Source organism: Lissotriton vulgaris, chromosome 9 (assembly GCF_964263255.1).
Source record: "Lissotriton vulgaris chromosome 9, aLisVul1.2, whole genome shotgun sequence".
NCBI lineage: Eukaryota > Metazoa > Chordata > Amphibia > Caudata > Salamandridae > Lissotriton > Lissotriton vulgaris.
In genome coordinates, this window is record NC_141697.1 from 1,133,772,072 (window position 1) to 1,133,799,337 (window position 27,266).

At 50.2% G+C, this 27,266-nt stretch overlaps 1 protein-coding gene across 2 annotated transcripts in view; it reads left to right on the plus strand.

Annotated features, from left to right (window-relative positions):
* Positions 1-27,266, plus strand: part of FAM120A (family with sequence similarity 120 member A) — a 453,805-nt gene that overhangs the window by 218,949 nt on the left and 207,590 nt on the right. For both annotated transcript variants that reach the window (XM_086939166.1, XM_086939165.1), the window contains exons 7-8: positions 393-667; positions 8,086-8,176. In XM_086939166.1, the coding sequence (XP_086795292.1) occupies positions 393-667; positions 8,086-8,176 (366 nt within the window). The remainder of the gene's footprint in view (positions 1-392; positions 668-8,085; positions 8,177-27,266) is intronic.

Here is a 27,266-nt window from a genome sequence, read left to right on the forward strand (position 1 = left end):
AGGGAAGGAGTTGGAGAAAAGATATATAGCAATGTAATGTTTTTTCCTTACCATCCTCATTTATTTTTATTTAACACCGTAGTGAATTATTGTGAAGCTTATCAGAAACTGAATTTACATTTTTTGAGCTTTTGTTTGAGACCATTAATAGGAAATCTATTTTGATTATCATTGAGACTAGGCCAAGTTTCTCTTTCTATGGTCTTTGCCCAATATGAAGTTTTCTCAATGTGTTTTTGATTATGGATAATTAAAGTCTTGTAATACACCCTCTAACGTTAGTGGGCAGAATGAACAAAAGCAAATGGCGTTCACCTCACTGGAAAGCGAAGTTTTGAAAATGCCTGATCCATGTAGGTTTTAAATACCCCTCTCATCTGCTTGTATTTCAGACCCATCATGGTGGTGCATTGGGTCACGGTCTGTACCCATACGGTCCTTCAGAGCCTGCCATTATCTTGGATGCAACGGGTGGAAAAAATCTGGCTGACCAGAACAACTACAGTAACATTCCCAATGAAGGAAAACATACACCATTGTATGAGCGGGCATCTCCAATTAACCCAGCTCGAAGCGGAAGCCCTAATCACGTTGATGCAACATATTTTCCAAATAATTCAACATCCTCTTCCTCAGACAATGACGATGGAAACGGAGGAGCCCAAAAGTAAGTGTTGCCTAAATTAGAGATTTGGTAACTGCCATACTAAATAATCTACCACAGTGGGATTTGAGCGCCAGGGCACGTGTTGCTCATGGAGGCCCTTTTCAAATGTACTATTGGAATCATTTTTTTTTTTGGGTAAGACATTTATTGCACATTGTCATAGAAATAGTACAATCAATATCGCCTACAACCTGAGAAGGCCGGCTATGCATAGTACGCAAGATTAAATCAAAGACTTATCCATACACAGCCCATCAGCCGACAACCATAGGTCCGGCGGCGCGTGCTCGGTGTCAGTGTAGTCTCGGTCTTTTTTGACAATGCATCCGTATAGTGTATACGCCCGGTCAGTCTTACATTTTCAGTATTTTCAACCAAAGCCCCCAGAACCTAGGGAGGATGATGTAAACAACAAAGTAATAACCCCCTAAAAAACTCGAAGCACTGTGTCACAACATTCTCCCTCCCTCACCGCCCCGCCAATTGTATCACAGAGTGGCAAACATCCTGTAGCAGTTGAGCGCTCAGCACGCGTCATTGTCAGTGGCCACTGACACCAGATACTGTTGAAATGGTTCCCAGAAGTCTCTGGGGCGGGACCCCATAGGCAACTCTTCCTCATATGTGATTAAAGTGTCTCTACAGTAGGTCAAGTCCTCTAGCCAATTTTTCACTTTAGGTTTCCGCTTACTGTTCCAGTGTAAGGATATTCTCCTCTTCGCCATCAGTAGTGCAATCACACAAAGTTTACGTCGTCTCGCTCTCAATTGCGGCACTAATCCCAGGAGACAGACTTTAGCTGTACACGGCAATTGTGCCCCCAATATAGTGTTGAGCGTCCGCACCACCTGATCCCAGTATTGTGCCACCGCATCGCAGCGCCACGCCAAGTGAATGAAATCTGCATGTTCCTGTCCGCACCTAGTGCAGTTAGAGTTGTCCCTCAGACCATATCTGTGCAGCCGTGTGGTACATGTGGTGCAAATATTTGTAATGAATTAGTCTGAGATTCCCGTTTGGTGTCAGCATACCCGTTAGTATGCAGGAGGCCTCCCATTCCTCTTCCGTGAGGTCATCCCCCAGTGCTGCGTTCCATTTCACCCTGGCTCTGGTAGTGTTACCCCCATTGCTAGCTTGCGCGCTGCGGTATAGTCGGGACACCAAGTGTGACGCTGAGGGGGTGTTGAGCACGAGTGTCAGTGGTGCGAGTGCTTGTGGTTCTGCTGGGAAAGTCACGAAATGCTCCCTCACCGCCCTCTGTAATCTGTAATAGTTGAAACTAAACAACAGAGTTGGATTCTGGATGTATGTCAGTTGGTTCAGTGTTACGAACTGCCCATCTCTATATAGATCCCCTAGGGTGTCTATGCCAGCGCGTTTAAGAAGGTCCATTCCCACCTGTTCTTGTGTGACAGATAGTGCCGGATGGTGTGCCAAGGGGAGTGTTGGTGCGTAGATTGGTGTGCAACGCGCCATCCTACTCAGTGTCCTCCACGCTTCTATCGTGGTGTTTACTGGGTTGATGTCATGATCGTGCAACCTGGGACGTTTGTGCGTTAATATACTTGTTAGTGGGATGGGATCAGCATCTCCATGCTCTACTGCTACGTGCGTTAAAAAAGGAATCTCGTGAAACCAATAGTGCGCGAATTGCGCCTGAGCGCACTGGTAGTACAGGTAAATATCTGGCACCTTGAAGCCCCCTTTAGCGTATGGGAGAGTCAGAGTCTGCAGGTCCAATCTAGCCTGTTTCCCCGCCCATATTAAGGAGAGCATGAGAGATTTAATGTTGCGAAACACCTCAGCCGGTGGCTTAATAGGTATATTATTGAAGAGATATAAGAATTTGGGCAGGAGCACCATCTTCACAATGGCAAGTCTGTCTGCCAGTGAGAGCGGTAGTTCTATCCATCTTTTGACCTTATCTTCTAGCGTGGAGACGGCCCTCCCGTAGTTGGTGCGGATGACCAACTCCGGGTCTCTGTGGAACCAAACGCCTAAATATTTTGTCGGTTCCTCCTGCCATTCCAGGGGGTAATCCAGCGCTGTGGGCCGGGTACCGTCCGTCAGTGGGAGTATGAGGGATTTGCTCCAATTGATGTGGAGACCCGAGTATTGGCCGAATTTAATGTATTCCCTGAGCAGTGGGTTAAGATTTGTCTCCGGGTTTTTCACGTATAGGACCATGTCATCTGCATATAAGGCTATGTGTATGGGTCGCGTAGGTAATTGAATAGCTGAATAGTGGTGGTGCTGTCTTATTTTACAAGCCAAGGGTTCCAGTATAAGGGCGAACAGCATTGGCGATCGAGGACACCCTTGTCTAGTGCCTCGCTCGATGGGTATAGGGGACGGCAGATGCTTGTTTACCAGTATGCGGGCTGACAGGCCCGAGGTATAGCATTGTGATCCAGCCGATGAATAATGGGGGGAACCCCATCCGGATTAGGACTGCGTGAAGGAACGGCCAGTCAATCGTATCAAATGCCTTTGCCGCATCCAATAATACAGCAACCGATTTGATATCTGGGGCCAAGTAGTGTGCCAGTGCAAAAAGGGTGCGAGTGTTGTGCGTGGTCGATCGGTCCGGAATGAAACCCGCCTGGTCTGGCCTTATTAACATCGGCATTAGTGGCTTCAGTCGGTCCGCTAGGATGCTAGCTAATATCTTGGTGTCTATGTTTATCAGGGAGAGGGGGCGGTATGAGTCGCAGTGTTCTTCGTCTTTGCCCGGTTTCAGTAGAGCGACGATCAACGCTTCTCTCATGGATGGTGGCAGTGTTTGGGCTTCATGCGCGGCCTCGTACAGATTCACCAGATGAGGTGCTAGCGTGTCTGCGTACGTTTTGTAAAATTCTATGACGAAGCCGTCCGGGCCCGGCGCTTTGCCATTAGGGAGTCTTTTGATAGTGTCTATGACTTCTTGTGTCGTGAGAGGCCTTGCTAAATATTCCCTGTGTCCGTCAGCCAGCCAGGCGATCTCAACGTCAGCCATGTATTCCAAAATCTCCTCCCGAGATATTTGAGCTCTGGCCTCATATAGTGCCCCATAGGTGTCTCTGAATTCACCCATAATGGTCGGCATGTCGTGTGCACGTGTACCCTGTTTGGTATGTATAGTCGCTATATGTTGTGGCGCCCTCCCCGAGCAAATCTTTTCTGCTAGTGCCCTGCCCGGTCTGCCCCCTTCCCCATATCTCCTGGCCGTTGTTCTCTTGAAGATGTATTTAAGTTTGTCATCAGCAAATGTGTTATATTCCAACAGTAGTGTCTGAATGCCACTTAGTAGTGCCGTGTCCCCAGTGTTTGTGTATCTCTGTACGAGGTCTCGAAGCGTCTCCTCCCTTCTTTTTAGTTGGTGAAGAATATCTTTAGTATGCCAGCGGACGTGTTAATGCACACGCCCCGTATCGTTGCTTTAAACGCTTCCCACAGGAGGCACGGGTCCTCCGTGGTGGGGGCATTCAAATCAAAGTAGTCGGTGATCGCCTTCTGGACCGTGTCGACATACAGTGGATCACGCAGGGCCTGTGCGTTAAAGCGCCAGGTGTAGGGCGGCGGGACATAGTGTGGGATCCGTAACCTCAGGAGTACAGGACCGTGGTCTGATAGTGTTCTAGGGAGATGTGTTATCTGTTCCACCCATGTAAGGACATCCTGTGTGGCCAGCCAAAAGTCTAACCTGGACCAGCTCCTATTTGCAGCGTTTATGTGCGTGGCAACCTGTTCCCCCGGGTGCAGTAACCTCCACAAGTCACTCACATGCAAATTAGACATTGCGCCCAGCAGCATTTCCCTCGCCTTGGTATGTTGCTCAAGTGTGTGTGTCGCTCTGTCGAGCCCGTCTCTGAGTGTTACGTTAAAATCCCCCCCCCAGATGACATTGTCCGCTTGTACATCCGCTATAGTGTGCCATAACCTTTCAAAAAAACCTGCATCATCCACATTCGGGCCATACACATTCACAAGGGCTAGTTTTTGGTGTCTCGTCTCGCCCACCACTACAACATATCGCCCCCCTGTGTCAGTGTACGTGTCTTTGATTTTGAAGTGTGTACCTTTCTTGATCAAAATACTGACGCCTCGGGAGTACGTCGAGTAGTATGCGCCTGTGGCGGATTCTGCCCATTTGGAGCCCAGCTTGGATGTGGAAGTGGGTGCCATGTGTGTTTCTTGTAGAAATGCCACATCTACCTTAAGTCTGTCAAAGTACGCAAACATTTGCCGTTTCTTTTTCGGGTTCCCCAGTCCCCTGACATTTCATGTGATGAAATTGAGTGTGTCAGAGCGTGCCATTAACACGTGGTCAGGTGAAATTGTGCGTCGCGTGATCTATGTGGCCACCTGTGAAACAGCGCATCTTCAGCATATGTACTACAGGCAACAAAAGAGGTCGCAATGCTTCTCAGACACAGTGCAAACATATAAACTCTACTCCGCTCCCCCAACCCCCCGCCTCCCACTTTAGCGCCCAAACTTTGCCAAAGCCATTCCCCCCCGAACTTCAGAACTGTGATTGAACTTGTTGTGGGGAACACCCTCCTGGGGGTGCCGCCCGAAGCACACATCTCCACCCACATAGTGGATGTGGACGAGCGCGAGTTCTAGATAATGACAATGTCAATAATTACCCCCTAGTCCCCCCATCCCGCCTCCAACCTCCCGCAATGATATCATGATCAGCGATATCTCCTCAGTTTCCCTCCGAGGTTTCAGAACCCATGTAGGCAGTGTCGCACACCCTCGTAGTTAGTGTCTCAGGGTTTCGCAGTAATAGTGCAGTCAGTACAGCCTGCCGGCCACATGTCTTTAGTCAGTTGAGACCCAGAGCTCGTGTGCGGGTTCTGCTACAACACTCCCCAAGTGTACTCACTGCGATACTGCCGATAGCGTCTCCCCTCCACAGTTCGTCAGCAGCGACGTCCTCAGTCTCGTGGAGCTCAACGTGTAGATGCACTTAATTAGAAGTGTCCGTCGCCCGCTGCCAATGTCGAAGAAGCAATCCAGTGTTGCGCACATGGCAGCCTTTGCGTCGTCAGTCGTTGTCGCTCATTCTGGCCGCAGACTCCTGATTTTTCCGACGTTTGGTGAGGTTCTTGACGTAATCCTGCGCGGCTTGGACCGTGGTGAGAACCACCGGCTTGCCATCCGTTAGGATTTTAAGTTTTGCTGGGTACAGCATCGCGTATCCAATTTCCAGCTCTCGAAGTTTCTTCTTCACTGGAGCAAACTCCTTCCTTGCCTGCTGTACCGCCATGGTGTGGTCTGGGAAGAACTCCAGCGAGTTGCCCTGGTGGGTAATGGCGCCCTTTTCCCTCGCCATTCGAAGTATAGTGTCCCTGTCCCTGTAGTTGAGCACTCTGGCGATGATTATCCGAGGCGTAGCCCCGGTTTCGGAGTGGGGGCCAGGGAGCGATGTGCTCGTTCGACCAGGAAGACGTCAGAGAAGCTTCCAGGTCCGAAGATATCTTTCAGCATGTTCTCCACGTACGTCTCCATCCTGCCTGTGTTGGTGGATTCCGGCAGGCCCGAGATGCGTACGTTGTTGCGGCGGGACCTCGCTTCCTGGTCCTCCACCTTCGCCTTCGCCTTCAGGGTTTCCAGGGTCTTTTGAATGGCGCTGTGTGTTTTCGCGATGTCTCTGGAGTGATCCTCCACCGAGGAGATCCTCTGCTCCGCCTCCACCAGTCTCTCCTCGTGGTTTTCCAGTTTGCTTGACAAAGAGTCCACCCTTGCCACGACACTGTCCATTTTGCTATTCATATCGTGCAAGCTCTGATGGATAGCCCTCAGCACTGCCTCCATGCCGGCGCCGTCCCCCAGAACCTGGTCTCCGTCGGCGTCTTGAGCAGCTCCCGTTTTCGCCGTTTGCTTTTTCGCCTCAAAAGGCAGTTTCGATTGCTGTTTGTCGGGCTTCCCCATGGTGCCCGTGGGCGCAGCTGGGCTAGCGACTGTCGGGCTCGGTGGGGCTGCTGGTTTGGTCGTTGTCCGTGTGCGTCGCAATTGCGCTCCAACCGCCCCCTGCGTTGATGATCTATTCATCTGAATGGCCACTCAGCCCCATACTGGCCCAGGGTAGCGCATGGTGCTTCACAGGATTGTCTTGAGAAAGTGGAAATGCTGAGGGGATTGCTGCGTGCCTCTGTAACACCCTGTCCTTGTGAGGCGGTCCCGTGGGTGATGGCGGGTCTGGTTCGCGCCTTCAGGTACGGCGCGCGGTAGTGATGGGAAGCCTCGCACCACCGCACATCTCCCGGTGAGCCCCCAGCCGCCTCTCTCCCTTTTGTCGCCTCCTCAGCCGCGCTGTGGAGCGTTCCCGTACCTGTTCACTTGCTGGCGCTGTAGAACGGGGAGCCGGCAGTGTCCGGGGCAGGGTCGCCGATCTTGCGTTTCACCGCCGCCGCCATTTTGGCTGCCGTGGAACGCACAGTGTATGCTCCAAGATCCGCTCGCTGGACAGGCACATCATACCCTATTTTCGCCAGCTCTCGTTTCCCACTGTCTGCGCGCCGGGATGAGGATAGCCCTGTGGTCGTCTGAGGGCGACATCGCTCGGTTTCAGCTGCGGTCGCCACGGCAGCGCGCCGCCATTTTGGTCAGCCTTTCAGCGCCGGGAGGTTTTTCGCAGATTTCTTCGGCGTGCTGCATAACTTCTGGCTGGCATCAACACATCGCGGAGTTGGGACCTTCAGCCGTCCATTCCGCTGTTTTGTACGGGAACCGGGGTGGATTTAGGGCCAAGGGGTACGAGGAAACGCGCCCGTCCGGCGGAGCTGACTTAGCAGTCAGCCATTCCGCAGTGCGCCCTCTAGCGCCCCCCCTACTATTGGAATCATTTTGCACTGAAAAATCTGCAGTTTCTCATCCAACAGCTTTATATAAACTAGTATATTTAGAATGTAGGATTGTTGTTTGTGTTGGGCCTCTCTTTGCTATCTGTCAACATTTGTCATCTAGGAAAGGAGGTACTTTCAGTAAATATTTGTCTTTTGTGTACAAGATTTGCCTGCAAAAAAGTCGGTATTTTGATTTCTAGGACCCCAGTTCAGTTTGGATAAAGCATTAGTTTACTTTTTTTTCCTATGAACTTTGATGTTCGGATTGTAAATTTGATCTTCGAATCTGCTCCGTTTTCTCACTGTGACCAATCAATAACCATAGAAAATGCACAACTGTTATTCAGGTTTCCAGTGATATGCAGTTTGACTGCTTTGTACTTGCCTCAAGTTAACACCTACAGTAAAACTGGCACAGCCAAACAGTATTTTAGTTTATTAGTTTGTTTCAGTTTCATTGTGACTTGCATTTATTTCTGTTTTAGTTGATTCTAGATTCAGAGAAGTCTGTTTAGAACCGCAACATTTAAAGTACACCTGTTGTGTTGCTTGAGCTGATACATTTTTCCATATTTCTTTTAGCCACATTGGTGGGAATAAACCTGGCTGGGGAAAAAAGGGGAAACTATCAAAAAACCAAGCAGGAGGAAAAAAAACAGGAGACCAAACTAAGGTATGCATTTGTAAAACCTGCATGTGAATGCTGTGCTTTCTATCATTTATTCTTTTTAATGTATTTTTTTCCCCAAATCGTAAAAGGAGTAAAGAAAGTAGCAACCCAAAGAAATGTGCCAATGCCTACATGGAACTTGAGTTTGGTGATCAAAGGAACAATTGCAAGGTTGATAGTACAAACAGTGGAATATTGTCACAAGGCGGGTAGTAACCCTGACAAACTTCAAAGGGTACCTTCAACGAGGAAAAAAGGAGCAAAACTCGCCTTCTTGTTCAGCACAGCGTTCGAGGACTTTTGCACAGCTGCTACATGGTCATCGATACATACCTTCACAAAACTCAACTTCATGGACATTCAGATCAACAGGGAGGCAGACGTGGGACAAAGGGTAATGAAACTTTTGTTTGCAAGTGCGCACACAAAAGAACCCAACCAACCCACATGAAGGAAAACCGCTTGGTAATCAATGCACAGCATGTGAATCCAGAAAAGATTCACACTGCAAAACACAAATGTTTACATACCGGTAGCAGTAGTTTTGCAGCTTGAAGACTTTTCTTGATTCCTGTGTGACCCACCCACACCCACCACCACCACCAGTAGAGGTGTGTTTACAAGGTCAACTAAAGAGAATACTGTTGACCAGAGGCTGGTGGGGTGAATCTGAAGAGTTCAACTGCGTCGAAGGATTTCTGGGCATACATCTGACCCAAATGGTCGACGCACACAAGAAAGAGAAAAAAAAAGAGAGAAAGAGACTTTAAAGGGATTTTCCAGACCCAACCACTAGATGGCAGAATAATGCACAGCATGTGAATCCAGAAATTTCTTAAAGGAGCAAAACTACTCCTACCAGTAAATAACCATTTTGTTTCCTGGTTGCGCTTGACTTGTACAAAGTCAAAAGTTAAGGCCGACTGCAATGGAGCGTCGGTCTGATCCAGGAAACCAGGTTTGTGCCGGTGGAAAGTTTACCTTCTGACTTAAAGATTTTTCTGGAGGAAAAGTAGTAGTGAGTGAGTAGCAGGCGGGGCAAACTGAAAGCAGGATCTAATGCAGGGCTCAATGACGGCGGGTTGGTGAAGAGCGGGTCCTGGGAAGGCTAGACATCTCAGAGCAGCTAGGTCTGTGCCCATGAACGCCTTGACTGGTTGCTGCTTAGCGTCTGTCCTGATTAAGCCCTCTACGTCTAACCTTGGAAGCTTTTCTGGTAGTCGGATCTCCTTCAGCAAGGCAAACCTGCAGGTTGAGTCTGACCAGCGATTCTACTGCTTTGGCTCGATGTTGGTCCACCAGTTCTATGGATGATAAGTTAGCAAAATGTTTCTAAGTTCAGCTTTTGCAATTTGGACAGGAGGAGTATACACTAACACCAGTTAAGGGTCCAGGACTTGGGACACACCACTTGACGGTTAGTTTTCAGTCTGAGAGGCTAGCAGTAGGAACCGGGTCGCGTCCGGTTGGAGCAGTTGAAAGATAAGGCTTCTGGAAAGTTGTGTCCTTGTAGCTCAAACAAGATGTCAGCAAACTTACCCTTGTATTCACTTCGGACATCAGTGCAAGCAGGTATAGTCTTCCTTCAGAATTCAGATATCAGGGCAATCCTCCCGCTTCTTTCCAGATCTGCTCGATTTCGGAGAAGGGGTACTGGGGATGACACTTGGATGTCCATTGCCAGCCTGTGGGTGGGTGAAACTCCTGGCCACTCCCTAACCAATGGGGAAATAGATACCAGCGTAACCCTACCCACCTTTGCAGCACTTCCTGTGTGTTGTACTGTAAACTATCCCACAATGCCCTTGTCTCCGTATATCCAAAATGGCAGACCCTTCTTCCCATGATCAGAGCTCCCTGTGCCCACCTGGAGCTGTGCCTATGATAATGAGCAACATGGGTTTGGTACCAAGCTGACCAGGAAGTCAAAGGTTGGCAGTCTTACATATGTGCTAAATCTTCCAGTTCAGGGTTGGGAACATTTGAAGCTCAGAAAGGGGCTGAACACGACCCCCTGGTCATCCTGCTCAATGAAGAAAAAACCCCTATCCACACACCATTCTTTTGTCCATTTTCAGGGAGCAGTCCAAATTTCAATGCAGGGCATCTATTCATCAGCCAGGTGACAAGGGACACTGGCTGAAAGGAACATTTTGCTTAGACAGAAAAATGACAACTTTTTAAAAGTGTAATTTTGAAAATAGAAATATAAAATCTGACTTTACCATTAAATTGGATTTTCTTTTTTTTTATATCAAATGATTTTATTCGAAGAATTTTCACAAAACAGTACAGAGTAGGCCGAAACGAAGACAATACTGGTTCGCAGTTGTTACACACATGGATAATAACACAGCCTTACTTGCTAAGGCGCTAGAGTGATGGTTATACATAAACAGCTTGAAACCTTGGCGTTACGGTTCATATGCGTTGCCCCCGTTGGGCGGAAGATATAGTGTATAGAGGTAAATAGGACGAGAGACGAGAAAGAGAAAAGGAGAAAACGGGCACAAGTGTGGTGTGTTGTGAGTTGCATGACTACAGAGTTAGCTGACGGGTGGCGCCGGGGGTAGGGGGGAGGGGACCATGAGGTCGTCCTGCGATGTGGTGCGCTCACGGCGGTTTTTGCGAGTCAAGGTATTTGTCCAGGGAGAGCCACATCTCATTGCCCCTCCCAACTTGTGGTGTTCTATTTTTTGTTATGTTATCCGCACACCTTAGGAAGGTGACCCAGTTAAACCAGACTCTGAAAGTGGCCCTCCCTGTGTCCTTCCAGTTGGCGAGGATTGTCTTGGTTGCTGCCGTGAGGAGCAGGTCAATGAGGCTCCTGTAGTTGGCCGAGTGTATTTCTGGGGCCATGAAGGCATTTGTTATGCTGAGGAGATCTTGTTGTGGAGTGTACCCTGTTACATTATAGACGAAGTCTCTTACTTTCCCCCAGAATGTTTTGACTTTGAGGCAGTGGACAATCATGTGCTCTAGGTCTCCTTTGTGTTTCTGACAGTTCCAACATAGGTCTGTAAGCCCGACCGCTGCTAGGCGAGCCGGGGTCCAGTACGCTCTGTGTAGGAGCCAAAATTTTGTTTGTGTCAGTGTGGTGGTGACTTTGTTCCTGCTTGCCGAGGACCAAAGGTGAGCTTTTTCTCTCTCGCTAAAGCACCTGGTGTGTAGTTGTTAGAAACGGGACCCTGGCCGGCCAAGACTCGCGTCGAGGTCAGTCAGGGATCACCATTTCTAAAGTCAGGGCAGGGGAGTCACACACCAAGGCAACCCCCACTCGCCCTCTAGGTAGCGTGGCGCGAGCAGTCTAGGCTAAACTTGGAGGCGGTATGAGTTAAGTATTTGCGCACGCACCCCAGCAACAACACCCAAGGCCCACCACAAAGAAAGGACTCCACACAAGGTTATATAAAAAATAGCCTTTGTATTATAATAAACAAAACACATTAGATAACACACGCAAACTGTACAATGTGCCAGGGGCACGGGCAGAATTTACAAGGGGAATTATGTACAGGACAGGGCCACATGGACCACTGTCAGGGGTAGGCACTTGTTAGTTAATAATACTGGTAGATATACACTTATGTCGTAAACATAGAATGAGTAGCACCAAAATTATAAATGCAACACACATCCAGTAATCACTGGAAAAGTAAGGACCTCCTACGCAACCCTAACACACTGTAGGTAAATCACGCAGGTAACTAGGACCTAAGGAAGGAATACCAACACCTAAGCAGTTCACTCTTAGCAAAGGGAAGGAAACCTAAACATAAAATGAACCATCAACACTCTACTATGCAGGTCACCTTTAGCATAATGGATAAACATAAACAATCCTCTCTGCAGGTCACATTTAGCAAAAGGCGATAACCATAAGAATACCTAGTCAGGTCACTTTTAGAAAAGGTACAGGTTAGAACACATGCGCAAGAATCACATCATCAAGTACATTACAATGCGCAGGGTGCACATAGCACCACACTCAAAAAGGGTCCCTCAGGCCAACTGGCCTCGAAAGGGGCGGAATGCCCTGAGTCTCAGTGTCAGGGCAGCTGTGCAGGCAGCACAGCACACCAACCTAAACGTGGCAACTGTCCACTAAGTGCTGGACAGTTGTAAAATACACTGGGCAAACGTTGGAGCCAGGAGGGCTCAAGAACCAAGGTGGAATGGAGCCTCTCAGGGGCTCGCAAGACAAATAGGCAAAGGTAGAGCTTCAGCGCTCTCAGGATAATCAACAAGGAAAATGCCCGCAGAGCCTCTCTCAGGGCTCTAAAAAGAATAAGCACAAAAAGAGCTTCAGCGCTCTCAACACAGGCGAGGAGCCTCTCTCTGGGCTCAAAAGATTCAAAATGCCACCAGAGCCTCGCAGGCTCTTTACACTTATGCCCACGATCGTTGGAGTCCCTCACGGGGGACTCAGGAATCAATTACTGCCCCCAGAGCCTCGGGGCTCAACACACACAACTTGCCCCTGGAGCCTCGGGGCTCCCAATCTTCACGAGCGCGAGGTCGCGCTACGGGGGAGGGGCGGACACCGGCAATGTGTCCCGACGCCCCTCTCCCTCTCCAGGCACTCACCGGGTCTCTGGGGCTGGAGGCGTCTCCTCGGCGGCCGGCGCAAGGCTCTCCTCTCCACACGGGGAGCCTCAGGACACGGGAGCCGGCTGCTCCTCTCGCGCTCCGCCTGGCCTCGTCTCCTTTCCCTCCGCCTGACTTCCGCCGGGGCCGCCAATGGCAGCGCGGCCCTGGGGGTCAGGAGGCGGGACTTCCGGGTCGCTCTAGGCAGCGGCCCGGCAACAGCTTTCAGGGCTCCCGGGCTGCGGCGGTGAACACGGGGCAATGCCGGGTGGGCACCGGCTCGAAATAAAATCAGCACAACGGGGCAATGCCGGGTGGCACCGGCCTTCAAAATAAAGATAAAGCGAGGTGGCACTCGCTACGCCAAAAATCGGCAATCTCGGTCCCAATGCCGGGTGGGCACCGGCAATGAAAAATACAGCGCTCTCAAGCGCTTAGGGACCCCAGAGAGCGCGCCTAGCGCTAGAAATATCGGCAAAGTCGCTGGGGCACAGGGAAAGGGCTCCTAGCGCTATAAATCCAAGAAAAGCGCTTCCAGGCTCAGCAAAAGCTCCAGCAGGGTCTGGAGGCAGGCAGAGGGGCAAGGCACGGCCAGAGCCAGCACACTGGGTCTCCAGGCAGGGAGACAGCCAAGTGGCGGTCCTCTTGGCCCCTGCAGCAGCAGCAGCCCCCTCTGGCAAGATCCTGGAAGGAAACCAAAGACAGGACAAATTGCATGGGGACACAGCCCCTTCTTATACAGGAAAACCCCTTTGTCTCAGGGTGCAGGGTGGGGGGAAAACCAGTTGCAGCTGGTTCTGAAGTACTCTGTTTACCCCAACCACCCTCTCTATTCACTGGCAGGGCTAGGGCCATCAGTCGCACTACAGGGGGTGGAGCCAGCATTGTCCGGGGAAAGTCCAGGCCCATCAGGGACCAAGTGCACTCCTCCCAAGCCATCAAGCATGCTGATCTCACACTCACCACCGGGCAGACCCATCCAGCCTTCCTGGAGCCAGGCTCACCAGCCAGCTCCAGCCAATCACACTTCAGGCATATTTTCCATTAATATGCCAAGTCCCAGAAATGACACTTCTACACATGCCACATTCACGCAACATACATCATTGCGAAGCATTCATTCCCACGAACACGCACATACCAAATTCGAGCATGCACTCCCCACGCATCAGGAATTACTAGGGACACAGACATTCCCCATGCATCCCTATGGGAGAGCAGGCCAGCCTCACTACATGCACGCACTTTACTCTGGGACACAGAGAAAAAGTGCGCATAGACCAGAAAATCATCCACGCATATCACAGATTAAAAGCAAAAAGATTAGGGGTGAACCTGCCTTAAGGGCCAAGTCCAACAGTAGTGTTTCCTAGTATTCTATGGCCTTATTGTTTAATCTGGATGATTTTGCCCGTAGTAATTTATATAGGTATGACATTTGGTACCCAAGTTTGTTGAGGTTTGTCAGGTATAAGTGTATTGTTGGGGCTTCTTTGCTCAGTCCTGCTTTGGTGATTGCCACCTTGATTTTAAGAAAGTTATATAGTTCTACTTCTGGGAGGTCGTGCTTCTGTTGTAGGGTGGCAAAGGTGGAAGGGTACCCGCATTCCTCTAGTTGGAGTGTGGTGTGGATACCTCACTGGAGCCAGGAGGTTAAGGTGAGTATGCTGTTCTTGTATTTTATTTTTGTGTTGAACCAAATGGATTCCCATTTTGGGTTTTTTATGCTTTTTTCCATTCTTTTGTCTACTTGCAAGAGGGTGTTCTTGAGAATGGTGTCCCTAGCTTCCGGGTGTTTGTTATCAGTGAGGAGGACCGTGGGGTTTAGGCCACCCAGTAGGGCTCTTTCTAATTCCAGCCAAGCCAGCATATAGCCCTGTTCTGGCGTGAGCCAGTATATGCCTTGTCTGGCGAGACAGGCTGTTTGGAAGGTCTTAAAGTTTGTGACGTTGAGCCCCCCTAGGTCCTTACTAAGCCTACTTTTCTGGAGGCTAATCCTGGCTTTTTTGCCCCTCCAGAGGAACGTGTTAATCATGGTGTTCAGTTTTTTATGAAAATCTTCTGTAACTATGAGTGGCAGCATGCTCAGCAGGTAGTTAACCATAGGTGTTATCATCATTTTGATTGTTTCTACCCTACCCCACCAGCTGACGTACTTGGGGGACCACGTGTCTAGCCTGTCTTTTATTTTGTTTGTTACTGATTTCTCGTTGTGATCAAGTGTTGACCTGAGGTCCCTGTCAAAACATATACCTAGGTATTTTAGAGCTCCCTTTTGCCAGTGTAGGCCCGAGGATCCTAACACATCCCTGTTGGTGTGGACGTTGAGTGGCTTGCATTCAGACTTGCTTCTGTTAAGCTTGTACCCTGCAACTTGGGCATATACTTCGATGATTTTCATCAGTGCGTCTATCGAGGGCTCTGGGTTCTCTGTCATGATGAGTATGTCATCGGCGTATGCTGCCAGTTTGACCGTGTTGCCTTTGACATTTACCCCTTTTATCTTGGCGTTGTTTCTGATCATGGCCAGTAGAGGTTCTAGGGTCAGTAGGAACAGTGCCGGGGACAGTGGGCAGCCTTGTCTGGTGCCTCTTTCCAGACATAGGGTCTTAGAAGTGCCCCCATGTCTGGTGCCTCTTTCCAGACATAGGGCCTCAAGTGCCCCCATTGACTACAACTCGAGCTTTGGGGCCCTTATATAGTGCCATCTCCATGGGTCCCTGAGGTGGAGTTTGGCACATAGGTTCCTAAGTATGTGTTGGGACTGTGTTTGGTGGCTAGTTCTTTGCGGGTGCCTGTCTATTGTTTGATCTAGTACCTGATTGAGGTCTCCTGCTACTATCAGGAGCTCATCTTGGGGAAGACTGCCAAGTTTGTCCCCCACCTCTCTCCAGAAGGACTCGTCCTCTGTATTTGGGCCGTATATGTTGGCGATATGTACAGTTTCCTCCCTCCGCTTCAGACTGGTTATTAGCAGGCGCCCATCGTCATCCGCTTGGAGCTCGTGTAGGGTCAGTCTGGCTTTCTTATTTATTAGCGTTGTTACCCCTCTCTTTTTGTGAAAGACTGGTGAGCAAAGGGTTAGCCCAACCCAGTTGGCCTTTAGGCGCTGTGCGTCCTCTTCGGATAGTTTTGTTTCCTGAAGGACACACACATCGCTTTTTAGTTTAGTTAGGTAGTCCATTATCTTCCTTCTCTTTATCGGGTGGTTGAGCCCTTTATCGTTTAGTGAGGTTATTTTTATGTCTGAGAGTAGCTGGGAGTTGCTATGTGTTGTCATTGTTTGTGCTACTTATCGCCCTTACTTGGTGCTGTATATGGGGGGTTGCCCCCCCCCTCCAACATTTTGGTCCCCCCCCCCCCCCTCTCCTGGTTAAGAAAGTGAGAGATAGAGAAAGAAAGAAATAGAAATATACGATCTGTACTGGCCCGCTCCCCTGCCCCCCTCCCTCCCCCGCATTTTGAAAAATGGGCGTGCGTCAGCAAAGTTCCCTCCATCCAACTCTCCCCCGTTTCTTCAGGAACGATCTCGGTCTTGGCCCCGGGCTTGACCAGGGATCATTAGTAAAGGATATACATTTGGTCCGTATGAGATGTCTTTACGTTGTTGGCTTCCCCTCATACCAGGGTGGATGAGGTAGGTGTGCTACCTTTGTGGTAGGACCCATGCACTTAGTTATTGGAAGGGTCCACCCCGGTGCTGAGGGCTGTCTCTCTTTTGCCAATGAGGTTCTAGATAAAACTATACGATGAGGTAGAGTGGTTGCTTGAGGTAGAATTGTTGATCTCGCGGATTGAGTTCTCTTGTGTCCGTGATTATTGTCCTTTGCAGGAGTTGTCTGTTGCACTCGTAATGTCCAGTGACGCTCTTTTCTTCGCAGTGTCTGAGCATTGTGCCTCCATATCCTCCGGTGGAGGGCCTCGTAGGTGTCTTCTTAGTTCACCCGGGTTGTCGACGATCCGGGTGTGCCCCTTGTCCATGATTCTCAGTCTTGCCGGGCCTGCAAAGCTAAGTGATGTTGTCCTTCCTCATTCTTTCCCTCAGTGCCAGGAAGCCTTTCCTTGTTTCAACGGTTTGGCGCGAGAAGTCTTGTGTAAATATTATTTTGCTGTCTTTCCACTTTAGAGTCTGGTTTTTCCTAGCCACCGCAAAAATGGCCTCCGCTTGCTGTGATCTAAGAGGTCTGCAAATGAGTGGGCGAGGGCCACGTGCGTTTTGGAGTTTCATCGCTGGAACACGATAAGCCTTGTCTAGTTCAAGTGTCTGTCAAATTTAAGGCCCGTGATTTGTGGGATGAGCTCCTCTAGGAGGGCTGAGCAGGATCCTGGCTTATCCTCTTCCCCTTCCGGTACACTGAGTAGTCTTAGGTTTCCTCTTCTTGTGCGGTCGTCTTGCTCAGCCAGCTGCCTCTGTAGGCTGCTGGTGGCTAAGGAGACCGAAAGTAGAGCTCTGCTTGACTGATTATTGGCATCCTCGATGCTGCTTATTCGCGATTCTGCTTTGTCGATCCTGCTGTTTCTGTTGTGTTGGTCTGCCCTTATAGCTGCTAGCTCTAACTGCATATTGTCGATTGTTTGTTTGGTGGACTTAGCCACCTCATTACCTTTGTTAACTTTCCTGAGGATTGTGTCCAGAGTTGTATCACTTTTGAGCTTCAAAGGTGAGTCTGGGTTGTTTTTATATTTCTTTACCTCGTTGGCCCCTTTTCCTTCTTGGCTAGACATTTCACTGAGGCGTCTTCTGGCTAAGTAGCTGTCTAGCCTGCCTCCTTTCTTATTGTGTGGCTGAGCTAGAGTGCTCTCCCAGTGGGCCCGATGTGGCTTTACTTGTGTGCTGGCAGTCTAGTCTGTATCTACTTGGCTCTCTGATGGACCTTGTTCTTGTTTTTGCTCCCGCCAGTTCCGCTTCAGGTTGCTAGCAGGAAGCCTTGAGGCGGGGTTATCTTTCCAGTCCTATGCCTTTCGATCTTTCTTGTCTTGGGTAGTGTTTTGGGTTTGCGCTGCTGTGGGCGAGGTCTCTCCCTGTACGCGCTGCTAGTTGCGTTCCCGCGCGTCGGCGCTTGCCCTGCTGTCTGGCCCGTTGGTTAGCCTGTGCTTGTTTCCTTCACGGTGCTGCTTGCGTGCTGGGTGTATGGCCCTGGAAGGGTGTGTTTTGCAGTCGCTGTGAGGGGTGCCTGCCTGCAGTTTCTTAATCACCTCGGTCGAGGTTCACTTACCGGCGTAAATGCCTCTGTGGTAATAATTGCACTTGCTTCTCTTCTTTCCCTTCGATTCTCTGGTCTGTTGGGTCTGTTGGGTCTGTTCGCCAGCTTGTAACCACGGGGACGATTGTCCGTTTGTGTTCTATGTGCGTTTGCACGTCGGTCATTGTCCTTGGGAGGGTGCTCTCCTGCTCAGATGGCCGCTACTTGTCTGCACCTTCAGTTTCGTATTAGTTTCGCTAATTGTTCCACCTTCCCGGCATCGTTGCCGCCGCTGCTCCTTGTTCCACTACTTGTTTGGTCTGTTAATTGCCTTTGCCAGATTGTGGCCCCAGTGGCGAATCTCCTTTTGTATCGTCTGTGCGTTTACTCGCTTATCCTTTGGCCTTGGGTGCGTTCTTGCCCAGATGGCAGCTGCCTGTGTGAACTATCGGTTTCGTTTCTGTTTCCGTGGTTTGCTCGTCGAGCGTATGATCTTCGTGCGTTAGCCCTGCATTTACTGGTCTTGGGTGTCCGCTCGCTGTGAAGGGCGCTGCCCGTATGCTTCTTCCGCTCAGTTTTGCGCCGTAATCGTTGTCCCCCTTTCTCGGCGTTGCACTCTCTGGTACACACTTGGCTGGACTGTGCTAGCTTGTAGCTTGCTGGCCAAGATGGCCGCTGCCTGTGTGCACCTTCAGTTTCGTTTTCGCCGCGATAGATTTTCCGTTTCGTCCGTTGCCCCTGATAACTCTCCAGGGTCCGATCTGTTAAGAAGCGTTCATCTAATTGTGCCCCCAGTGTTATGGACGCTCGTTTGCGTCTGCTGCACTTTGCTCATCGATCGTTGGCCTTGGATGGGTGTGTTTCGGCCAAGATGGCCGTTGTCTGTATGCATCTTCAGTTTCGTTTTCGCCGCGAGCGGTTGTTGCCCTTTTCCGACGACTGTTTTCATTCTTCCCCCTCCTGGCACTCACTTGGACTGCTGGCTCCGGGGAGTTGTTTTGTTGCCGGTTCCCCTCTCTCACACAGACGCGTGAACACTTTCTTTGCTCGGGCACTGCGCTTCGCTCCTCGATCTTTGGCCTTGGATGGGTGTGTTTCGGCCAAGATGGCCGTTGTCTGTATGCATCTTCAGTTTCGTTTTCGCCGCGAGCAGTTGTTGCCCTTTTCCGACGACTAATGTTTTCATTCTTCCCCCTCCTGGCACTCACTTGGTCTTCTGGCTCTGGGGAGTTGTTTTGTTGCCGGTTCCTCTCTCTCACAGACGCGTGAACACTTTCCTTGCTCGGGCTAGCTCCGGTGCGGCACCATTTTCTCGCCCCTGTGCTCTGATCTTGGTCTGATGTTGAGGCTGTTTTCTCGGCTTGCAGATATCCTTGACTGTGGTAGCGTGCGCCTGGGCGTGCTCCTGATGTACCGATGACTTTGCTTGCTATTTGCCGGTTTCAATGATTTAGTTTCGCTAATGTAATCACGGATGTTTCCCTCAGGTTGATGGAGGTAACGGACTCAGGTGCCCGTCCTCATTGCTGTCCAAGCCACGCCAAATTGGATTTTCAATTGCTATTAAAGTCCTTTAATTATTTTTCTAGCTGCTCCATAACTGATATTAAGCATTAAAAGTTGTCATAACTGTGTGTTTCCCTATAGGAGATCCAGCCTTGATACAGTGAAAAATTACTTTGGGGGATTTTCACTGCCAAGATGTTCAAAATCTTTAATATACATGCCCTACTTTGTTAAATACTATGCACCCTGCCCTATGGGCATTTTGGCCTTCCTTACAGGTGATTTGTTCTAGGTATTAAAAAGGAAGGCTCAGGCATGCGAAAGGTTCATATTGCTGGATCAAAATGAACATGTAAAACTGCCCTTTCAGGCTGCAGTGGCAGACCCAATAGACCTGTTCTACATGCCTTTTTAGTGTCTGGCACAATGAGTCTTGCACTCCACTAGTAGCATTTAATTTACAGGCGCTGGGTACATGTTGTACCATTTTCTAGGGACTGATGAGTAAATTAAGTGTGCCAATTAGTTGTTTACCTATGTTCGAGGCATGTGGGCTGCTGAATTCATATCTGTGCATAGATCGCCGCCTAGTGTTGGGTCCGGATGATTGCACATTGTTGTCCTGGAAGAGTCTTCGAAGTATCACGAGATAGGTGGCTCCTCCCCTGGACTACAGTGCGCATGGGCATCGACTCCATCCCCAGATTGTTTTTTTCCGCCATTGGGTTCGGATGTGTTTCGGTTCCCTCTGTCGGAATCGATAGTTGTTAACTTACTTTGCTTGAGACCAAAAGGTCTTTAGGACTTGCGTCGGTATTGTCTCTCGTTCGGGTTCGTAATTTCCTCGGCTCCGAACCGACATTGCCCTTCCGCGTGCTTTCGGCGCGGGCGGGCCTACTCGACGCTCCAACCTCTTCCATCATGGAACGAAGTCCATTTAAACGGTGCCCGGTGTGTGCCTCGAAGTATCCGCATATCGATGTACACCCGGTGTGCAACAAGTGCTTGTCGCCGGACCACGACGAGGCCAAGTGTATGGCCTGTTCCAAGTTCCGGTCCAAGAAAACTCTCAAGCTCCGCCGAGCTATGCGCCTGAAGGCCCAGCGATCTGCACCACCTCCTACAGACATCTTCGACGCGGAAGATGTCGGGGATGACGCTATCCAGGAGATCACAGAATCTAACCCAGCGTCGGAGGTCGAGGACGACTACGACCGGAAGACGAGGATTTCGATGAAGTCGTCGAAGAGGTAGGGGACGACGACGGGGCCCTTGCCACCGTAGAGGATAGCTCGGACGAGGAGCTTCCTCAGACTGACTCCGGGGCCAGCCTCCATTATGAGGCCCAGGTCGAGGGATCGCCTTCGGGCCTTACCCAAAACCTTGATACCCGTTCCAATGGCTCCGCCTTCCGGCCCGGCCACAGACATTGATACGGCGCCACTCACGGTACAGCCAAAACCGAAAGTGAAACCAACGGACTCGACGCCAGACGTATCGAAACAGAAAGCGCGGATCACGCTGGTCGGGTCGAAGACTTCGGAGGCCTCGGCGCCGAAGAAATCTAAAATGGCCGTCGAGCTCAAGGGCCACGCCAAAATGGCCGACCCGAAGGCTACTGTATCGAAGCCGAAGGTTAAAGGGACCGACGCAGCTGCATCGGCGCCGAAGCCGGTCGACGCACATAAGAGTCGACTCGATCCCAAGAAGCAGGTCGACGACCATAAGAAGTCCACTCTCGACCCAAAGAAGCGGCAGGACGACCCCAAGTCCCTCACTGCCTCGCTTCCACTCGACAAAGCCAAGGGGGCAACGGCGTCGACTCCGAAGAGCGCATCGTCGGTCGCCACCCCAAAACCAGCTTCAAAAGACTCTCTCGAGCCGGTGCGTCCCTCCGCCTCGTTCACTAAGAAGGTTACGGAGTCCCTTCAACGTATTAGGGAGAGGGCCGCAGCAGTCGAGCCAAAGGACCCTGTGCCGCCCAAGCCTCTAGAAAAACCGGCGAAGGCGCTGACGCCTATTCTTTTCACTCTGCCACCAAAGACGGCGCCGAAAGCTTTCACAGCAAAATCAGGGGCCGGAGTGCCCGTGAAGGTGTCTTCGACGCCGAAGCCATCGTTAGCGGTCCCAAGCCCACGGCAACGAACACTGGCAGAAGAGGAGCGTCGGGAAGTTTTCATCGACGCCAACACGGGCAAGCTCTCTCTCCTCAAGAGAAAGATTACCCCTGAACCACAATTAGAGCATTACAAAACTCCACTCAAAAGATAGATGGACTCTGCTGGTGCCTCTGCCTCTATGGAGCCCGTATCACCACAGGCTCAAGAACTTTCACCCACTCATTCCCATGTCGAGGAGGGTGACGGCAACAACAAGGATGAGTATAGCTATACCGTCTACTCAGACCCAGAGGATGTGACTGAACCATGGTCTGCAGGTTGCGATCCTGAGGACCCGCATTCAGGGCAGGAGCCTCAGCTTTTCTCAGCCAAAACTTCCCCAACAGAGGACTCTGCGGCTTTCAATGCCCTCATTGAAAGGGCGGCAGCCAATCACGACGTCGATCTCCATGCTGACCCAGTGGACGTCGACTTCCTCTTTGACACTTTTTCAGTCTCTGAAAAAACTGTAAAAACTCTGCCAATGCTAAAAGGGGTGTTGAAACATGCGGCTGAGGTGTTCAAAGAGCCCACCCGGGCAAGAGTCATCAACCCACGTATCGACAAGAAGTACAAGGCAGCGCCCACTGATCCTACTTATATCAAAGGACAGTTGCCTCTGGATTCCCTGGTTGTCTCCAATGCAAGCAAACGAGCCAACTCACAGACTACGGGTGATGCTCCTCCCTCAGACAAGGAATCAAAAGTATTTGAGGCTTCTGGGAAAAGGGTGGCTGCGCAGGCAGCCAACATATGGCGCATATCCAACACACAGGCGCTACTAGCGCGTTATGACAGGGCACACTATGATACTCTAGAGACCCTTTTACAGCACTTACCCGCTCAATATAAAGAAGCGGCAGAGATGTTGATACAGGAGGGGAAGCTTATCACCAATGCTTCAATTAAGTGCGCTCTGGACGTGGCTGACACCGCCTCGCGAGCAATTAACACTAGCGTTCTGCTTCGTAGACATGCATGGCTAAGGATATCTGGGTTCAAGCCGGACATTCAAACTACCATCTTGAACCAGACGGTCAACCCAGACCACCTGTTTGGCCCCGAGGTTGATACCACCCTCGAGAAGATGAAAAAGGACACCGACACTGCGAAGTCTATGGGTGCCTTGCAATCCCAGCAGTTTCGGGGTGGTTCCTTTTGTCGCTCCAATACTAGAGGCACCTCAAGGGGTCAACTTTCACAGTCAACGCAATCCTACAAAAGCAACACCCAAACTTCTTATACCAACAAGGGTCGGGTGGATACCGTGGCAACAACGTCAAAGGCAGAGGACGTGGGAACAACAGCTGCAGGTCCTCCACCGCCAACAAACAGTGATGCCTTGTCACTGCCCCCCGACCACGCAACACCGGTCGGGGGGAGAGTCCAGCAGTTCCTGCCTGTGTGGAAGTCCATCACCACGGACAGGTGGGTCAGAACACTTATCCAATACGGTTATTATCTGGAGCTCACATCCACTCCACCCAACATACCCCCAAAAAACCGTCCTATGTCCAGCGAGCACTTGCACTTGTTGCAGCAAGAAGTCAACGTCATGCTGCAAAAAGAGGCAATAGAGCTCGTGCCCCTGCAGGAAAGAGGTGCGGAGTTTACTCCCTGTACTTTCTGATTCCAAAGAAGGACGGATCCCTCAGGCCCATCCTAGACCTCAGGCCGCTCAATTTTTACATTCTATCAGAACATTTCCATATGCTCACGCTGCAGCAGGTTCTCCCACTGCTTCGGCAAGGGGACTTCCTGGCAACTCTGGACCTGAAGGATGCATACTTCCACATTCCACTACATCCTTCACACAGGAAATACCTCAGGTTCACCATCCAAAACCAGCACTACCAGTTCAAGGTTTTGCCTTTTGGGGTCACCACGGCGCCCAGGGTTTTCACAAAGTGTCTAGCGACGGTGGCGGCGCATCTGAGACGTCAAAACATCCACGTCTACCCCTATCTGGACGACTGGCTCATTCAGGCGAAGTCGGCCTAGCAGTGCGCCAACCACGTGTCACACACCATTCACCTTCTGCACGATCTGGGGTTCTCACTGAATTACCCAAAATCCCATCTCCAGCGTGCCCACATACGGCAGTATCTGGGTGCTACCATAAACACTCTGTCGGCCACAGCACAGCCAAATTCAGTGAGAGTCGACAGCATTCAATCGCTGATCCAAAAATTCAGACCTCATGCAGTTGATAGGCATGATGGCCTCCTGCATCTCCATTGTCCTGCACGCGAGACTACATATGCGTCCGCTTTAGGACTGCTTAGCACGTCAGTGGACGCAGGCTCACAACCAGTTGAAGGACCTAGTGTTGGTGAGCGGTCGGGCATACAACTCTCTGCATTGGTGGAATCCACGAAACCTTTGCAAGGGCCGACCGTTCCAAGAGCCTGTGCCACAGATTATCCTGACAACGGACGCTTCTCTCCAAGGATGGGGAGCGCATGTACTCCAATACACGGTGCAGGGACTATGGACGCAGCAGCAGAAGAAGATGCACATCAATGTTCTGGAACTGATGGCAATCTTCATGGCCTTAAAGGCATTCAAAGTACATCTATGCAACAAAGTCGTGTTGATCCGGACGGACAACATGACGGCCATGTACTACATTCAGAAGCAGGGAGGCACACACTCTCCGCAGCTGTCTCATCTGGCTCAGAGCATGTGGAAGTGGGCCATTCAGAGGAACATCTCCTCATGGCAGAGCTTCTCTCGGGCAAAGACAATCAGATTGCGGACCTACTCAGCAGGCACAGCCACCAAATGCACGAGTGGGAGATACATCCATCAGTACTCCAACCGTACTTCCAAAGGTGGGGTCATCCAGAGATAGACCTGTTCGCCACAAAGGAGAACGCAAAATGCCAAAGCTTCGCCGCCAGTTTCCCACACCCACAGTCGCAGGGCAATGCGATATGGATGAACTGGCCAGGCAAATTTGCGTACGCTTTTCCCCCAGCACCTCTGATTCCGCTGGTGGCACGCAAGCTCAGGCAGCACTCAATGACTCTCATCCTAGTTGCTCCAACGTGGGCTCGCCAACCATGGTACGTGGTGTACCATGGTTCCTGGAACTGTCCGTGGTACCGCATCAAAGGCTACATCTCACACCCAGCCTTCTGACGCAGAGCCATGGCGACATTCAGCACCCAGATCCGCAACAGCTCAACCTGGCGATCTGGCTCCTGAAGTCCTAGAGTTTGGCTACCTCAACCTTCCTCCCAACTGCATGGACATCATTCGGGAGGCTAGGAAGCCCACTACTAGAGCCTGCTATGCGGCAAAATGGAAGCGGTTTGTCATCTATTGTGCAAACCACAACATTAATCCGCTTGATGCTTCTATTCAGAACATCATCTGTTACCTGTTTCATCTGGACAAGTGTAATCTGGCCTATACTTCCATTCGCATTCACTTGTCTGCGATGGCCGCATACCTCCAAAATAGACAGCACCTTTCTTTTTTCAAGGTGCCTGCCATCAAAGCTTTTCTGGAAGGCCTCAGAGTCATTCCGCCACGGACGCCACCAGCTCCTGAATGGAACCTCAATGTGGTTCTTACAAGACTGATGGGTCCTCCTTTTGAGCCACTGCATTCCTGCGAGATTCAGTTCTTGACATGGAAAGTGGCTTTCCTTGTAGCAATTACATCGCTACGGAGGGTTAATGAACTGCAAGCCCTCACAATCCAAGAGCTTTTCTTCCAAGTTCATTCAAACAGGGTAGTGCTCCGCACTAACCCTAAATTTCTACCCAAGGTTGTGTCTCAGTTCCACATCAACCAAACTATTGAGTTGCTGGTGTTCTTTTAAAATCCTGAGTTGCTGGCGGAGCGGATGCTCCACACCCTTGACGTTAAACGGGCCCTAATGTATTACATTGATAGGACCAAGGATTTTAGAAAAACTAAGCAGCTTTTTGTCGCCTTTGCGCCACATCACAAAGGTAACCCTATTTCCAAGGCTGGTATTGCTAGGTGGATCGTGAAATGTATTCAAATCTGCTATGCAAAAGCAAAACGCACTCTTACCATTCCACCAAGAGCCCATTCCACCAGAAAGTTGGGGGCCTCTATGGCTTTCCTTGGAAACATTCCCTTAGAGGACATATGTAGAGCAGCCACATGGTCTACCACACACACTTTTACTAAACATTACTGCGTAGACGTGCACTCCAAACAGCAGGCAGCTGTAGGGCAGGCTGTTCTCAAGACACTTTTCCAAACTGCTGCAGCTGGCACGGGCGGCCGCCGCTAATGGAGGGACTGCTATGTATTCTATGCACAGATATGAATTCAGCAGCCCACATGCCTCAAACTGCAAATGCTACTTACAAGTATGCATCTGTTCTTGGCATGTAGGGCTGCTGACATTCATATCGCCCGCCCTCCTCCCCGGCGCCTGTAGCAGCTGCAGTATTCACATATATTCTCATGGCATGGTCATCATTCACTGAGTTTCACTCCATCTTGGCCACAATGGCTAAAAACAATCTGGGGATGGAGTCGATGCCCATGCGCACTGTAGTCCAGGGGAGGAGCCTCCTATCTCGTGATACTTCGAAGACTCTTCCAGGACAACAATGTGCAATCATCCGGACCCAACACTAGGCGGCGGTCTATGCACAGATATGAATGTCAGCAGCCCTACATGCCAAGAACAGATGCATACTTGTAAGTAGCATTTGCATTTACCGGTTTTGAAAGGGAGAGCACAAACACTTTACTACTGGTTAGCAGGAGTGAAGTGTGCAGAGTCATATGGCCAAACAAAACTAACACAGAAAAAAGAAGGCTGAAAACTGTGGTCACTACAGAAATTATAGACTTCCAACACCATTCAACTGAGGTCTTGGGTATCCTTTGTGAATTCTGATTCATACTATGAATGCCTTCCATCCCATAGGCTCTGTAATTCAGTGCTCAAACTAGGAACACAAGCAGATTCGATTTCTTGTCCGCTTCTAATTTGGTGTAGGCAGTCAGGTGCATTATTAAGGTTTTGTTTAAGGCAGATGTTGCTGCCCTGATAAGTCGTTTTGACTGTACCTTATATTACAGGTAAATTGGTTCAGTCTATAAAAGGAGTGGCCAGAGCATGTCTCAGTTGGATATTTTTATATTTCTGAAGGGTCAGAGAGTTGACATTAGTTATCCGTTTGTCTGAAAATCCTTAGCTCAGAAGACCTGCTCCAACACATCACTTATTTTTGTGATGCCTGTATCATCCCTTTTATGGCGGTGCTTCAGCCCCTGTACATACCCTAGCACTGTGCCCACCCACAGGAGTCTATCCTTCATGACCCTCTGGTGCCAGCCTGTGAATCTCATGGCTTTTCTCGATCTCTGTAGTTCCACCTGCATTGCTAGTGTCAGCGAGAGGCTGTCCCCCAAAAAGTAATGTTGGTAAGTGACATCTTGCATGCCAACCTCTATGAACACATTTGGGGGATCATCTCGAAGAACATGCACACAGTCATTAAGGAAGAGTAAATAAGGGCCCACTTGTGCAGTTGTATATTGGTGAGTGCAAGGACACTGGTATAAACGGCACATTAGAAAACGAGACTGTGAGTTTACTGCGCAGTGAGGAAGCTCAAACATTTGTATCATGTGCAACACTGACTGCTCTTGTTTAGT